The sequence below is a fragment of the Phyllopteryx taeniolatus genome, chromosome 2, assembly GCF_024500385.1.
Source record: "Phyllopteryx taeniolatus isolate TA_2022b chromosome 2, UOR_Ptae_1.2, whole genome shotgun sequence".
NCBI lineage: Eukaryota > Metazoa > Chordata > Actinopteri > Syngnathiformes > Syngnathidae > Phyllopteryx > Phyllopteryx taeniolatus.
In genome coordinates this window covers 11,768,844-11,785,176 of record NC_084503.1, presented here as the reverse complement: position 1 = coordinate 11,785,176, position 16,333 = coordinate 11,768,844, and the positions used below count along the sequence as shown (strand labels likewise).

Here is a 16,333-nt window from a genome sequence, read left to right as displayed (position 1 = left end):
TTAGAATTTTATGACTGCAACACATTCCAAAAAAAGATGGGTCATGTTTACCACTGTGTTACATCACCTTTTCTTTTAACAACATTCAATAAATGTTTGGGAATTGAGGACACTAATTGTTGAAGCTTTGTAGATGGAATTCTTTCCCATTCTAGCTTGATGTACAGCTTCGGCTGTTCAACAGACCGGGGTCTCCGTTGTCGTATTTTACGCTTCATAATGCGCCACACATTTTCAATGAGAGACAGGTCTGGAGTGCAGGCAGGCCAGCCTAGCACCCGCACTCTTTTACAACGAAGCCACGCTGTTGTAACACATGCAGAATGTGGTTTGGCATTGTCTTGCTGAAATAAGCAGGGGCGTACATGAAAAAGACGTCGCTTGGATGGCAGCATATGTTTCTCCAAAACCTGTATGTACCTTTCAGCATTAATGGTGCCTTCACAGATGTGTAAGTTACCCATCCCATTGGCACTAACACAGCCCCATACCATCACAGATGCTGGCTTTTGAACTTTGCGTCCATAACAGTCCGGATGGTTCTTTTCCTCTTTGGCCCGGAGGACACGACGTCCACAATTTCCAAAAACTATTTGAAATGCGGACTCGTCGGACCACAGAAGACTTTTCCACTTTGCATCAGTCCATCTGAGATGAGCTCGGGCCCAGAGAAGCCGGGGGCGTTTCTGGGTGTTGTTGATAAATGGCTTTTGCTTGGCATAGTTGAGTTTCAAGTTGCACTTACGGATGTAGCGCCGAACTGTATTTACTGACATTGGTTTTCTGAAGTGTTCCTGAGCCCATGTGGTAATATCCTTTACAGATTGATGTCAGTTTTTGATGCAGTGCCGCTTGTGGGATCGAAGGTCACGGGCATTCAATGTTGGTTTTCGGCCTTGCCGCTTAAATGCAGTGATTTCTCCAGATTCTCTGAACCTTTTGATGATATTATGGACCGTAGATGATGAAATCCCTAAATTCCTTGCAATTGTACGTTGAGGAACATTGTCCTTAAACTGCTCGACTATTTTCTCACGCACTTTTTCACAAATAAGTGAACCTCGCCTTTGCATGTGAATGTTAGGTTAGGTTTTTGTTGTTTTGCTATTAAAAATAAAGCTTTACGTTTTTATATTATGCCGCAACCCCCTGGCATTAAGAGAGAAAACATAAAAAGATAATGTAAAAAAAAAAGAACTACTATGAACAAGTACTATGAACAGTAGAAAATGTGAGGTGCTTAAAAATATAGTCTCTATCCATTACCGATAGAAAATGTGTATGAATCAGTATAAACAATTTCCTTATGAGGTAGATAACAGCAAAAACTAGCTTCACAGATTTGGCTATTAAGTAAAAAAATAAAAAAACTGAAGAATGGGGAGAAAGGTAAGAATTTCAAAGTGTCTTTTGACTATAAAAAAATGACGACAAAAGTTGCACTGTTCTTTACCCCCCATCACATCATTGGAAGCTAGTCTGTAAGTGTCCCAAGTGTCAGTTGTGTCTTTATCAAACCTTCATTGTCCTCTCATTAGAAGACATGAAAATGAAATTAATTTGTCCACATAAAACAGTTCAAAAACTTTGGAGGCAAAAAGTAACAAAGAACAAGCAAAGAAGAGCAAAAATGTACCACCTCTGTCACTTAATAACAAGAGTATATTTTCTTTTAAATCTTCATTTGCAAAAAGAATCCATCTTCATCCCAGCTGCATTCGCCAAAGATTATATCGTGTCAGGATGATCTCGAAGGATAGGTTTTCAGTAAGCCATCAGCTTGTCATTTTCGAGGAATTTCAGCAGCGGGAAGCAGCTCCAGCAGATGAAGTGTCCATCTGGGTCGAGTTATGTCATTTCCGAATGGACCTCTTTTCACTCGATGATGACACGAGTGCCAGCAAAGTGTGACTTCATCCCTTCCTTCTTTCCCGCTTCAATTATGGGCCACAACTTATTTCGTGTTGCTTTGTCATCAGAAGTTAAATCTTCAGCAAAACTCTACTTGTTACTTTGAAGATACACTTTGTTTTGGCCATCCTCCACAGAAGGTCTCTTGTAGATCTGTTTTTAAAACGAACAATAGTTGTCCTGGGCCTGTTTGAAGCCTCTTGGTATCATCCTATAGATGGTGGACAATGCCAATGTCATTTGTATTTATTTGCTGAGAGGGCGGTACCACAGCACAGCAGATGTTGACAACCTTGAATTTAATATCATCTAAACTTCCTTCAGGGACACCATGGAGTCTGAGGTTCCATCTTCGTCCATACCGCACAGCTTCATTAAGCTTGAGGTGCAAATCTGTTGTGTTTGTCATGCTTTCCATTGGTAGTTTTGATCACTTTCATATCTTTTTTAATGACTCAACCTCTGCAAAGGTAAAATCAATAGACTTCTTCAGGGCCTCAATGCCCACTGTATTTCTGGTGATCATGCCCTCTAGGTTATCAGCTCGGTCATTCATTGCAGCAAGAATGTTACTCTAAATCTGCTAAAGACATTTCGACTTTCTGTTTTTTGTTTAAATTTTTTTTACCAGCGTGTCAGGAGCCTTTTGGCTACAACTCAGACACAGAGACTGCATAATCATGATCCGCAGATGTAACGGCCATTGAAATAGTAGCTGAGCAGCTCTCTCGTGTCATTTCAACGTTTAAGGGTGCTCCAAAAATCACACCTTCTTTGCAGACTAGAATTCCTTTATCTTTTGCGTTTTTTTTCCTTGTTCGTTGGAAAGTTGGAAAGTGACGCTCCACAATCACAGTTAGCAGCATAGCTATTTTTAGCTTAGCTGTGCAAAAATGGGGTGGCACGGTGATGGACTGGTTAGCACATCTGTCTCACAGTTCTGTGGACCGGGGTTCAAATCCCAACCTCGCCTGTGTGGCGTTTGCATGTTCTCCCCGTGCCTGCGTGGGTTTTCTCCGGGTACTCCGATTTCCTCCCACATCCCAAAAACATGCATGGTAGGTTAATTGAAGACTCTAAATTGCCCGTAGGTGTGAATGTGAGTGTGAATGGTTGTTTGTTTCTATGTGCCCTGCGATTGGCTGGCGACCAGTTCAGGGTGTAGCCCGCCTCTTGCCCAAAGATAGCTGGGATAGGCTCCAGTACGCCCGCGACCCTAGTCCTAGACCACCAAAACGAAGAAGAAGAAGAGCTAGTTGCTGGAACATTGTTGCCCATTGCCATTTGCCTGTTCCATCATGTGTTTTGCTTCAACGCTTCACCTCGCACTTGTTTCCCCACGTAACTATTTCTGGTTTTCCTTAGTCCTAGTACGATCTTTTCTTTTGTAGATTAGACTTTTGTTAATTTGGTTCTGTTCAGTTCTCTGGACCCGTGTAGTCCAGGAACTGCTCCCTTCGTTTGTTTTATTTCTCCTTTGTTTCCTGTGAGAGTATTTTGGGTTGTCTTCTTTGCGGTGATTCTTATCTCGTTATTCGTCTCTCCAGCTGTGTTTTTCTGTTGCTGCTTTTGCAGCACCTTTTGTTGCAACTCTGTGTTTGTGTTTTCACTCCTTTGCTTTATTGGCAAAAAGCTTCCATCGCGCTCCGTCTATCCACCTCTGGGTGTGTTTTGATTCCTGTAGTTTGCGTCAGTCTTTTGCTAAATAGTTTTTGTTTTTGTAACAATTTTTGCTCACGTTGTTCGTGCAACCTTGTTTGAAGAAAGAATTGTTTATTTGCTCTGCTTTGGGGTTCAAAGTTCTGTACACGGGATCGTGTCAAGTACAGTCTAGAGCAGTGTTTCACAGGCTTTGTCGAGCAAAGATACATATATTAAATTAAAAAAAAAAAAAAAAAAAGGCACAACTCCAAACAAAAACTCGATACACAGGCTAATTATGTACTGTGTCTCTCGGTGGCATAGATGAACAAAAATACATTATTTGACATGAAAAAATATTTTTCAGACTAATTCAGTGAAATGGGATCATTTTCTGATGATCTCTCATAACACATTCCCAATGGAGAAGATATTGGCAAGCCGTGGCACACAAGTTGGGAATCACTGGTCTAGACTGACTGAGGGCACATAACGTTATTTTGTTTAAGCTGTATTTGATGCAACATGGGTGACACCAGTTGGAAATACAAACAAGGATAGTGGAAGAGTAATGCACCACAGTGACTGCAAGAAATAGTGACAACAACAACTAACAATGTTGTATACGCCACGTGAGTGACTTAATTATGACAATTTGTTGAATAATAATATTGGCAGCCTACCTTGGACTGTGCATGCACTCACTAGCAGAATAAACAGAAGATCATGTGGATCCATTGTGGAATTAGAGGAGAAATGTGGACTCCAGTGGAATGGCTTTGTAACGACTGTGCTACGTGTGTTTGTCGAATCGCTCCTCCCTTACGAACATTAACATGAAACCCCTACATTGAATAGTCTCGTACTTGATAAGAAAAAGGATAATGAATGCACAAATGAATACCTTTCATATTTAAATATTTTGGTTTTAGTTTTTAAAAAAAGTTTTATAAAAGTATTTTTGCAGCATGTTGTGCAATAGGTTTGTAGTCGAGGTGTATAGGTTCCATTGGAAATTGAGTAAGATCCAGATGCAGCTGGAGTCTAACATGAAGTCAACATACTTAATGGAAAACAGATGTGGATGTCACCTTCACTGTGGAACAAGATTTGCAGTCTTTACATAAAATGACAACCATAGTATTTACCACACAATACAGTGGCCGCAATCTGTTTTCTTCCTTACACTAGTCAACTTCCAATTTTTGTCTAATGTCAATAAATGCGCCCTTCGGAACACACAAGGACACCGTACAATCAAAATGTAAAATCAAGGTAAGTTAAAAACCCAAGAAACATCAACATACAAAAACAAGACTATGGGTAGTATGAAATTCTGAACAGATGTGTTTTGGAGTTTAGCTACACAGACAGAAATAGAGTCCGTGTTGCCTAGGTCAGGGGGGTAGTGCGTTCCTGAGGAGGTGACCAATGTACAGTTTCATCCATCCACCATCCATTTTCTATACCACTTGTCTTCATTATGGTCCCAGGTGCTAATCCCAGTGGACTTTCGACAAGAGTTGGGGCACTCCCAACACTGACCGCCAATCAATTGCATGGCACATAGAGAAAAACAACCGCTCACTGACATTCGCACCTATGGACAATTTAGTCTTCAATTAACCTACTGTAGCAGTTATAGGTCAAATAAGAATTGAATTAATTTAGGAGAAAGTAATAAGCAGGGAGCGATGTTTGCGTTACTTCCGGTTTATCGGAATTTTAAATTTAATTATCAAAATCAAACTAATGTCTCGGAAAAGGGCACCAAGTCACTTTTTACAAGTTACGCGAAATGACGACAAACCTTTTTAATCAGTCCCATAATCTGGAGGTTGCTACACTCTACGACATTTTGAGTCCTCGGTTACAGAGGTTTACTTAAACTCAGAGCACACACAAAATACGACCAAGAGTGAAATTGTATGGTAGATTTAATGAACCACACAGCTACAACTACAAACTACAAAAGGAAAATAACACTAAGGGTAAATGAAAGAGAGAAAATGAGGCGTACGAAAATGGAAACGAGGAACATCATGTGTGTGGTTGCTGGGCTAAAATAAGTGAGCGTATGAGCGTTTACTGTGTTGAGTCAGGCAAAGCGATCGGAGCCGCATGGTCGACTTCTTCGATCGAAAACGCCGCCGGCTTGGTTGGGGCGGGCGTTCGCGCCCAAGGACAAAAAGGGAACAAAAGAAAGGGGAGGGAGTTGTCCGGAGGCCACCCAGCTGGCGAGCTGCCAGCAAGGTATGAGGAGAAGTAAAAACAAGACTAGCCTGAACTCAACTCTCAGAGAAAGGTGTGAGTTTAGAGTTAAATAACCCAGGGGCGGGGCGGAGGAAGAGGGAGTACCGACTTGGAGAAGATCACACCCATCAGCCTGAATCTTCTCTCCAAATTTGAGTAAATGGGTTTAAAATCATATTAATCTCAAACACTCCCAACTTTGTACTCTCACGCGTAGAATCATTGTTTAAACTTTGGTCGTGGCAGATGGGTTGCTTATTTTTCAATACAACATTTTGTACTGTTTGATTTCAAATCATGAACAGAACTGTGAGGCAGATGTGCTCATCATGGCGCCTGTATAATATAAATATGTCACATATAAACAGCTGCCATACAGTTGCAAATAGAAGTTGGCCACTGTGTACGTGTGTGCCGAAGATCAAAAGAATGCCGCCTCCATCTTAACGAGGCAGGTTTGTGTGTGTGTGTGTGCGTGTGTGTGTGTGTGCGTGTGCGTGTGTGCGTGCGTGCGTGTGTGTGTGTGTAAAACGGTAGTTGAGTAAGCGGCACGACTGGTTAGAGCGTCTGCCACACAGTTCTGAGGACCGGGGTTCAATCCCTAGCCCCGCCTGTGTGTGTTCTCCCCGTGCCTGCAATGGTTTCCTCCCACATCCCAAAAACATGCATGGTAGGTTAATTGACAACTCTAAATTGCCCGTAGGTGTGACTGTGAGTGCGAATGGTTGTTTGTTCCTATGTGCCCTGCGATTGGCTGGCAACCAGTTCAGGGTGTACCCTGAACTGGTGATACCTGGGATAGGCTCCAGCACGCCCGCGACCCTAGTGAGGAGAAGCGGCTCAGAAAATGGATGGATGGATGAATTTATAAATTCCTCACCAAAAAAATATTTCCTGAAAGACAAAACAAAAATGCCATTCATAATAAATTTGATTAGGCTAAAGCGGAACGGAAGATGAATGAATGAATAAAGAGAATAATTTAAGAATTACTAAGATATTAATGCCTGCTCATTTTGCAACAATGATATTGAAACCACTGACCATATGTTCTTCTCATGTCCTATAATTCAAGCATTTTGGAAGGATATACATCTTTCGATCACTCCAATGATCGCTTCGTTTCCAGCCTCTCTTTCGAGGGATCATATAACATTTGGAGTCATTCTTCAAAATAAGAAAGAGGAACTCTGTACAAATATCATATTATGTATGCCAACTTTTTTCACCCACAGAAAGAAATTTCTAAAATCTCCCCCCAAATGAAACAGTTTGCTAAACAAACTTGAAATCTACACTAAAGCATTAAATTTCATTAAAAGACCAAAAGAACAGACACTCTATATCTTGAAGGGATTCCCCACCACATTAATATAATATATATTTCCTAACTTTGTCATTGTATTATCGTTGATTTACTTACTGTATATAATTGTTTACTTTACCCATGTGTATTTTTATTTATTTATTATTATAAATTTTATTTTATTTAAATTTTATTTATTTATGTTTATTTTACTTGTCATCTTTGTTTCTATTGTCATATGGCCATCCTCCTTTGGCAGTTATGTCATGATGTTGTAAAGACTTGTTGCCATGTTTGTATTTTCTAAATTTTTAAAAATATATATATTTTTTTTAATTAAAAAAAAGACACAGTCTGGTCCGCCATGCTTTCTCTTGCTCTCTTCCACAACACTATTCGCCACGACACGACGGTCACATGACGCCAAAGTCTACGTCATTTTAAATAGTTACGCCTCTTCCCTCAGGTACGCCTCTTTCCAAAGTTACACCTCCTCCCTTCATGCTGCAGAGGACCTAGGAAGTTCCAAATATAGAAATGAGATGCACCCAACATATGATACACACCCTTAAAGCCATAATATGAATAGGTCGATACGACACGCCCTTTTTAATCTGCGTGCTTTAGGCAGGCTAAACTACGGGGGACATAGTCGTCAGTGCATTCCATGTGTCTGGATGGCAAGAAAACCGAACGACCAAGAATGTCGCTACATTGTGCTCCGTACGGTTTCGTACCAGTTGTACACGAATTACAACAAGGGAATTCGGGGTAACCTTTCACAGGTCAAACATTTTTTTTTCAAATTTTATTTATTGATAGCACACGCTTTTTACGTTGACAAAAAAGTAAATCTAGTGAAAATCAGTTGCGAAATGAGCAGGTTACGACTTCATTTTAATGTGCATGCATTGCATTTGATGGAATCGTCGACCTTCCCAACATGGCCGCCATGTCGTTACGTTGGTTAGCCGGGAAGTTGCGATTGTATCTAGTATCTAGTCTTTTCATCTCTGATTAGCCGCTAAGAAAAAACAGCCTTCCCTGTGGTACATCTCAGGTGCATAATGATTGGTTGACAACTCATCGGGGCGGGGTCAAGACAGTAAATAGGAAGTGAAGAACTTGTGACAGAAAGATGAGTGTTCTGCTGTAAACGTTTAATACCACGTAGGCTTCCACTTTTGCATTTTCATTTTTATTCTTATCCAGCACCGCGCCGAACATGCAGCCAATTCGGAAACGTCGGGACAACGATTTAACGTTTCGAACAAATACACCAAATAGGTTGGTTGGTTGGTTTGATTAAAGCATTTTGCTCACGGTGGCTTGACACTACAACCAACATTAGATTTGGTATAGCTTGTCGTTTGCATTTAACTCACTTACATATTTATCTGTTGTGCTTCTTCTTTGCCCTCATGTGCAACACTATAACAACGTTATGTTGGTATTTGAGTGGGCGTGTTTGCGTTTTCCGAATTTAAACAATTAACCATGGTAGTACCTGGAGTGGCGTCATACATTTCTCGTGCAGTTCTGCTTAAAGTGTGGTCATTTGATGAGGGATTTTTAATTTTTACCCATATTTATTGATTACAGTAAATAAGTTGGCTACTGCATAAGTGTGTACGTGTTTTCTTGGTATTGACAGCTGTCAAGTTCCTTTTACATCAGTGCATACAGTCATCATCCAATTTTTGTACTCTAGTAAAAAATAAAAAAATAGATTTTTTTAAAACCCAAGCTTATGTGTCAATTAATTTATCTGTTAACTACCTAAATAGCCCTGAATATATTTCATGTTGTATACAACTAAACTACTCTCACCAATGTTTACCCAGCAATGTGCACAGGGCAAGACAGACTGAAATATACCATGTTAATTTACTGTTATCTGTGGACTGGAGCGGGCACTGAGGACGGTTGGTGCGGGGTCGGCCGTTTGTCTTGTTGGCTGTCTCGGTGTTGGCATAGACGTGTTTTGTGATTTCGCTTGCCTGGTTGACTGGGAGTTGGCTTCGCTGAGGCTCGGGGCGCGTCGCGCACTGCACGTTATGGGGGCCTCCTTTGTGTGGTATGGCCTTGTTCCAGGTATGGCACTGGGGCGGCTGGCCATTGATTTTTGCGGGGTTGGGGCGTGCTTTTGTTTGCCGCCGTTGGGCGTGGGCGCGTCTTTGTGCACGTTCTTCTTCGGGGGCCGGGGTTTTTGTGTTTGGGCGGTTCCGGGGGGTCCCGGTTCCATTCGGTTCTCGATTCTCTATGCCCAACCCTACTCGCTTAACTTGGGCTCGCTTAGGTGGGCTATGACTGTTTTCTATTGACCCTAGTTTTACCCTCACTAGGGTCGCGGGCGTGCTGGAGCCTATCCCAGCTGTCATCGGGCAGGAGGCGGGGTACACCCTGAACTGGTTGCCAGCCAATCGCAGGGCACATACAAACAAACAACCATTCGCACTCACATGAACACCTACGGGCAATTTAGAGTCTCCAATTCATGCATGTTTTTGGGATGTGGGAGGAAACCGGAGTGCCCGGAGAAAACCTACGAGTATTAGCTAAAAACAATAAAGTTTATCAGTTTGAACATTAAATATCTTGTCTTTGTAGTGTATGCAATTAAATATAGGTTGAACATGATTTGCAAATCATTGTATTCTGTTTTTATTTACGTTTAACACAAAGTTTCAACTTCATTGGAATTGGGATTGTATGTTTTTTTTAGGTAAAAACAAGAAAATATGGATCAGCTATGTGTATCTTTGTGTGGATCAGGGTGACATTAGAATATTAAGTAGGCCTACTTAACACTTTTTTGTTTAAAAAAAAATAATTCACCATTTCACAGATGTGAATTACACATGAAGTAGGCTTGACTGTTCCACTGATCCAAAACTAATCTTTATGCATGCTGAATTTTGTTTAACTGGATGTATCTGTTTTAGCAGCATACTTGGTTCGAAGCAGAACATGCCACAGAAAAAAAGGAGAAAAGAAGCTTTCCATTTCGACTTATGGTTCTGCCTGACCCTGCAGAACTGGATTCTAGACTTTGGACGGCCTATTGTCATGGCAAGAAATTCTCAATCCCTATTGCTCGGGTTCATATTTTCTGTACTAATGTCGAATTTTCCATGAAACAATGACCACTATCAGTTTCTTTGTATACTGTAAATAGATCATCCTTCCACTTGAGTGGTTTCCTCTGAACAAACCAAGTGCTGGAGACTATTTCCACATGGCCTACAATGTCATCACACCTTTCCTCATGCTTCGGGTAAGTGTAAGCACATTGTCAATACACAACAGTCTTAAGATAGCTAGTATGCATTGATAAAAATGTTGAGAGAAATGATTTAAAATTAACTCCTGGAGCCACTAGACAGGATTTAGAGCCAAATTATTTTCAACATTTCTTGTCACTTTACCTGTTAGTTGATCGAGCGCAGTCCGAGGGTGCTGCCTCCCTCAGCAGTCTACCTCTGCATCATCACTTTTGTCATGGGAGCCAGCATCCACCTGGTAGGAGACTCCATCAACCACAGACTCATTCTGAGTGGCTACAAGCTCCATCTGTCAGTCAGAGAGAACCCGATCATGAGAGACCTCAAACCTGCTTCATTGGTAAGGCTCCGGTTATGCCTGTGTCACGACAGTGTGAGCGATAGTATTTGAAACTATTTTCAGATATTCCTGCGGTGAGATAGAACTTTCTGTTTTTGTGAAAGTATGTTGAGCTTGGGTTTGTGTTTTGTTTGTCAGCACTATGGGAATACATGAGATATTCTCTAAAGCAGTGGTTCTCAAAATGGGGTCTGCGAGCCATATGTTTAGGGTTGCAAAATAATTTGTAATAAAATATGTCCACATTTCATTCCAAAAAGTGTAACTGTACCTACATATGGGGATCGGCACCCCAATAAAAGAAACTCTTCCCGACCTTTGAGCTTTGAGCCAGTTACAAGCTCTATGATTGTGACATATCGTCACATAAATCTAACATCTAGTTGATGACAGTAGATCAATATTTCACAAAATTTTATTTAGTTAAGTTCCGTTCAATTAAAATCTTCATGATTTTTCATGTTGAATAATGACAAAAGAAATGTCGGCATGTCGAATGGATGCGCTAAAAGGAATCAAACATACTGACGGGTGATAGCTTATACGATATAAAATCACAATAGGAGGCTGTATTTCAAAATTGAATGGTTATTGTGGACTATAATCATAAAAATAAGCACACAAGACAACTTAACCTCATTGTTGGTGACATAATGTCACAGCCCAACACGACACCTGACGACAGCGGGACGGTAGGAGGAAGCCCAGGTAGTTAGACAGTCGGCACTGCCCCATTCACGAGTATAAAGTTACCCACGAAGCCATGTTGTCTCTGGTAAAAGTTTTACAAACTGTCATAAGATGCGCACTGCAGAGTCGGCTGGTGGTAGTGTTGATCTTCAGCTTACCATCTGCGTGTGTCTTCAAAAAGTCAACCCATCGCTTTTTTATTCACTAGTATCAAGTTACCCACAGAGCCCGTTGTCTCTGGTGAAAGTTTACAAAACTATCCATTGTAAAATGCGCACTGCAGAGTCATGTTGATGTTCAGTCTGCCATCCGTGTGTATCTTCAAAAAGTCAATCCATCAGCTTTTTGATTCACTCGTATGAAGTTATGCATAAAGCCATGTTGTCTCTGGTGAAAGTTTGCAAAACCATCCATCGTAAAATGTGCACTGTAGAGTGAGGTGGTGGTGTTGATTTTCAGCTCGCCATCCACGTGTCTTTAAAAAAGCAATCCATCACTTGTTTTATTTCCTCATTTTTTGGGAGCTTAAAAAAATTTCATTAAGTCTTTGCATATGTTTTCAGCACTTATCTTGAAACATATTTAATGTATTTAGAAACAAAACATGGGTATCTGCTTAGAGTCCCTTGGAGGAAATCTGTTAAAATTAATAATTTATATTCCTTAAACCCTTGCTAATTGTGTACATATATAATATTTTTCCTCTATAAGTTTTGTTTGCGTGTTTCGCGCATGCGCAGTGGCACGTGTGGCTCGCAAGGCAGAGTTTGTGATGCAATGAGTAGGAAGTCAAAGGATAGCGTGTGTACGGTGCTGTGAGTTCATTCAGCAGTGTCCGTCATTGATACGCAAGTAATGTTAGAATAATTCACGACCATACAAACCCCTTGTTCTTAGTCGGTTTTATCAGTGGCGTGTTTAGAGTGTTTTATGTGACTTTTTGGAGTAAAGCTACTGCCGATTGAGCAATGTCAAGCTAACGTCAGTCAGCGCAGTACTGCACCGGATGTAGTGCAAACCTGAGCGCCAAAATAAGAGCGTCCACTGGAAGTGCGGTGTTGGTTGTGTACCGTAATTTCTCGTGTATAATGTGGACCCATGTATAATAGGCACCCCCAAAGTTGACCTCAAAATTCTGGAAAACCCTTCAACCTATGTATAATGCATTTTTACAATGCATAATTTTGCTTCTACCCATATGATCAAAACATGAAGTATGATCTGGATTTTGTTATTTTTTTTCAAATAATTATTCTGAAGTTAAGCACTTTATTTGAACACGTAATAGTTTTTTTTTACTTGATCTTATTTTGAAATTCACACCCCTACTTTTATTTAGTAAATAAGAAATGACAGTTGTGCTCATATGTTTGATTACCCAGGCTGAATTTGTAAGATGTGTACAATTATTTAAAGAAAACATGAAGGACCAGGCGAAACACATTTAATTTTATTTTAATGGGATTCAAATTAAACTGTCAAGGATTTCAGAAAAGCATTATCATTAAACAAAACATAACCATAAATAAATTAATGATGGGTGTTTTTCAGTCATCAGTTGTATTAAAAAAAAACAACAATATTTCACAAATTCTGCCGGGGTATGTAAACTTATGAGCACAATTGTACATATATGCAGTCATATGTACCCCTGTCATATTGGAATGAAAGTGTAGGCTGCACCTTTTTCCATAACCTCTATGTGGCATACTAGAATGAAAATGCACAACTTTCTCATAACCTCTAGGGGGCGGTGGCATATTGGAATGAAAGTGCACAGCTTTTTCATAACGTCTAGATAGCGGCATACATTTATAAAATCAGAAAGTCTTTTTCATTTTCTCCTATACCTATGTATAATGTGCACTATTGACTTTTGACAATTTTTGGGGGGAAAAAATGCGCATTGTACACAAGAAATTACGGGGAAATGTCGCTGGCTTAACAGCATTTGATAGATTTGCTAAACATGCATTAATTGGAGACTCTAAATTGCCCGTAGGCATGACTGTGAGTGCGAATGGTTGTTTGTTTCTATGTGCCCTGCGATTGGCTGGCAATCAGTTCAGGGTCTACCCCGCCTCCTGCCCGATGACAGCTGGGATAGGCTCCAGCACACCCGCGACCCTAGTGAGGAGAAGCGGCTCAGAAAATGGATGGATGGATGGACACGTCATCCTATAAATTAAAGGCTACGTTAAAAACTTTTAGCTAACTAGCTGTTCGACTTTTTTGTAAACGGATGCAAATCTTTGAAGGAGGGGGGTGCCATATAAAAGCTCTCCTATTGGCTAGGGCTGGCCGTGGAGGGTGTGTGTGTGTGGGGGGGGGGGGGGGGATTGTGGACCCAAAAAGTTTGAAATCCCCTGCTTTAAATGTACAGTATGAGTGCTTAGGAGATACCATTTTGTCTATTGGGATTGAAGTGGACAACGTTTGTATATTGATGAAAACATTTGCATTTGTCTAGTGTCCTGGTAAGGCCCCTCTGACAGCTTCTTCTGTTTGACCCAGCTTTGTATCCGCTTTATTTGACTGAGACCACCCCTTTTCTCTGATTGGTTGTCTCCGTGTGGAAGACCCACTTGTGCGAGCACACGTTTGTTATGTTGACAGGCGCTGGCTTGGGAACGGCAAGGTAGGCAGAGATCTTCGGTAGTGACGTAGATAAGCTTGAGAAATTCGAATGACCTGATTTCAGGCCTCTCGGCAGATAAACATCTGGAGCTCAGGATTACATGGACGATTTTAATTTCTCTTTCACATTTACTGAGGCCCCATAGAGGCAATAATTTAACAAATCTTAAGTGAGTAAAATTTGCATTGTATGCTTTTAGGTGTGACTATTTTTTATATGCAAGTCATTTCCATGAAAGAGTGTCTCAGATCCATCCACCTTGTTTAAATACAGTTGTCACCGGTCACAAAAGGTCAAAGTTACTTTTGTTTATTAAATCATTGTTGACACAAAAGCCTTCATTAATCACCTGGTTGCACTAACCAGTATGTACTAGGCTTTTTGCTACAACAATGTGACAACAAAGACCGCCGTATATCAGTAAAGTAACTCACTTTTGGACCAAGTGTATTATTGTGAGCTCATGATTGGCAAGAGTTTAGCGGCATTAATCATGATGCTAAAGAACTTTTTTTTTTCCATCCGTTTAACTGGCTGCATAACGTGTCAGTTTTAATGGTCTTATCAGCCAAATTGTTACCCGCAGTGTGCATTTATGCATTAGCATTTTTAGTAACCTGCTGTGAAAGTTTTGATCACTGACTTTTAGCCTTGGGTATGGAGTCACAGTTATAGAGAAAGCCATGGCATGTATTTTAGTTTTCAACGTGAAGTTATGACACAGTCTTTTGATCCCGCCACACATTTATTTAGCATTTCTAGCTTTTGAGATGTCACCGCACACACATAAATCCCAGTGATGTATATAAATATATCAATGTGGGTTGTTCAGGATTTGTCATACACCGCTCACCTCATAGTGTAAACAAGATTTAAAATGAACTTAGAAGAAATGACAGTTAAAAGAAAGCAGTCATTTGTTGTGCTAAACACATATGGTATATACAAATGGGTATGGATCACCATCAAAATGTGTTCGTATAGAAAGGTAAACCTGCACATAAGAGGGAGTGCACTTATTTCCACCAGAGATCATCAATTTATTTGAGCATCGTCATTGCGATGTATGTGCGCGCAATACTCACGTGGGTGTACTGTGATATACAGTGAATCAACTGTAATATTAAAAGTGACCAGCAGAGGGACCTGTTTGGACCTGCGCCATTTCCTATTTCGCTCTTCAGAATGAAACGACTGTAGGCAGGCACGCGGCAGTTCGTAAGTATGCGATGTGTGTTCAGGGACACAGTGTATTTTGTAATACTGTACATAATTGTCAAAATGGATTACTAGGAAAATTATTTGTATCGGAATGATTTAGTTAAATGTCCCATATTTTGGCTATTGAGACCTCCACAGAGCGACTTTCTAACTTGGACTTTGTATAAAAGTGTCAATTGTAATGGGGGAAAAAAACCTTGGTTTTGTCATTCTACTGTCCTGGTAAGGCCGCTCTGACAGCTACTTCTGTTTGACCCAGTTTTGTATCCGCTTTGTCCATATTTGGCTGAGACCACCCCCTTTCTCTGATTTGTTGCCTCGATGTAGAAGACCCACTTATGCGAGCACACGTTTGTTATGTTGACTGCGCTGGCTTGGGAGTGGAAAGGTAGGCAGAGATCTTCGGTAGTGACGTAGATAAGTTTTAGAAATTCGAATGATCTGATTTCAGGCCTCTCAGCAGAAAAACGCCTGGAGCTCAGGATTGCATGGACGATTTTAATCACTCTTTCACGTTGACTGAGGCCCCATAGAGACAATATTAATTTAACAAATCTTAAGTGAACCGTTTTAGAGGTTATGTTTGTTCAAAACCAGTATGTTTTGTTAATAATGGAGTTTCACATTTCTTCTTTTCCTTTCGGCTTGTCCGATTGGGGTCGCCACAACGCGTCCATGTAAGCCTCTCTCCTGCATCCTCCTCTCTAGTACCAACTTCCCTCATGTCTTTCCTCACTACATCTATCAGCCTTTTTTTAGGTCTTCCTCGAGCTATCTTGCCTGGCAGCGCCATCCTCATCATCCTTCTACCAGATACTTACTTGCTCTCCTCTGCATGTGTCCAAACCATCGAACTCTCTACCTTTGTGTCCAAAACATCTAACCTTGGCTGTCCATCTGATGAGCTAATTTCTAATCCTATCCAACCTTGTCACCCCAAGAGAGAACCTCAACATCTACTGTATATTTCTGCCACCTCCAGCTCTGCTTCCTGTTGTCTCTTCAGTGCCACTGTCTCTAATCCGTACATCATGGCTGGCCTCAACACT

At 40.8% G+C, this 16,333-nt stretch overlaps 2 protein-coding genes across 8 annotated transcripts in view; one reads left to right on the top strand and one right to left on the bottom strand.

Moving 5' to 3' along the window:
- LOC133471263 (neuronal acetylcholine receptor subunit alpha-7-like) overlaps window positions 1-4,388 on the bottom strand; it is a 30,770-nt gene extending 26,382 nt beyond the window's left edge. For all 3 annotated transcript variants that reach the window (XM_061760671.1, XM_061760680.1, XM_061760690.1), the window contains exon 1: window positions 4,236-4,388. In XM_061760671.1, the coding sequence (XP_061616655.1) occupies window positions 4,236-4,290 (55 nt within the window). In that variant the 5' untranslated portion in view covers window positions 4,291-4,388. The remainder of the gene's footprint in view (window positions 1-4,235) is intronic.
- LOC133471274 (ceroid-lipofuscinosis neuronal protein 6 homolog) overlaps window positions 1-16,333 on the top strand; it is a 32,645-nt gene that overhangs the window by 10,289 nt on the left and 6,023 nt on the right. The window contains exons 1-4 of one of the 5 annotated variants that reach the window (XM_061760739.1): window positions 7,739-7,896; window positions 10,060-10,183; window positions 10,290-10,388; window positions 10,547-10,735. In XM_061760739.1, the coding sequence (XP_061616723.1) occupies window positions 10,082-10,183; window positions 10,290-10,388; window positions 10,547-10,735 (390 nt within the window). In that variant the 5' untranslated portion in view covers window positions 7,739-7,896; window positions 10,060-10,081. Of the gene's footprint in view, window positions 1-7,738; window positions 7,897-8,187; window positions 8,399-10,056; window positions 10,184-10,289; window positions 10,389-10,546; window positions 10,736-16,333 lie in introns of those variants that run through there. The other 4 variants (XM_061760712.1, XM_061760702.1, XM_061760730.1 and 1 more) reach the window with 4 other exon arrangements.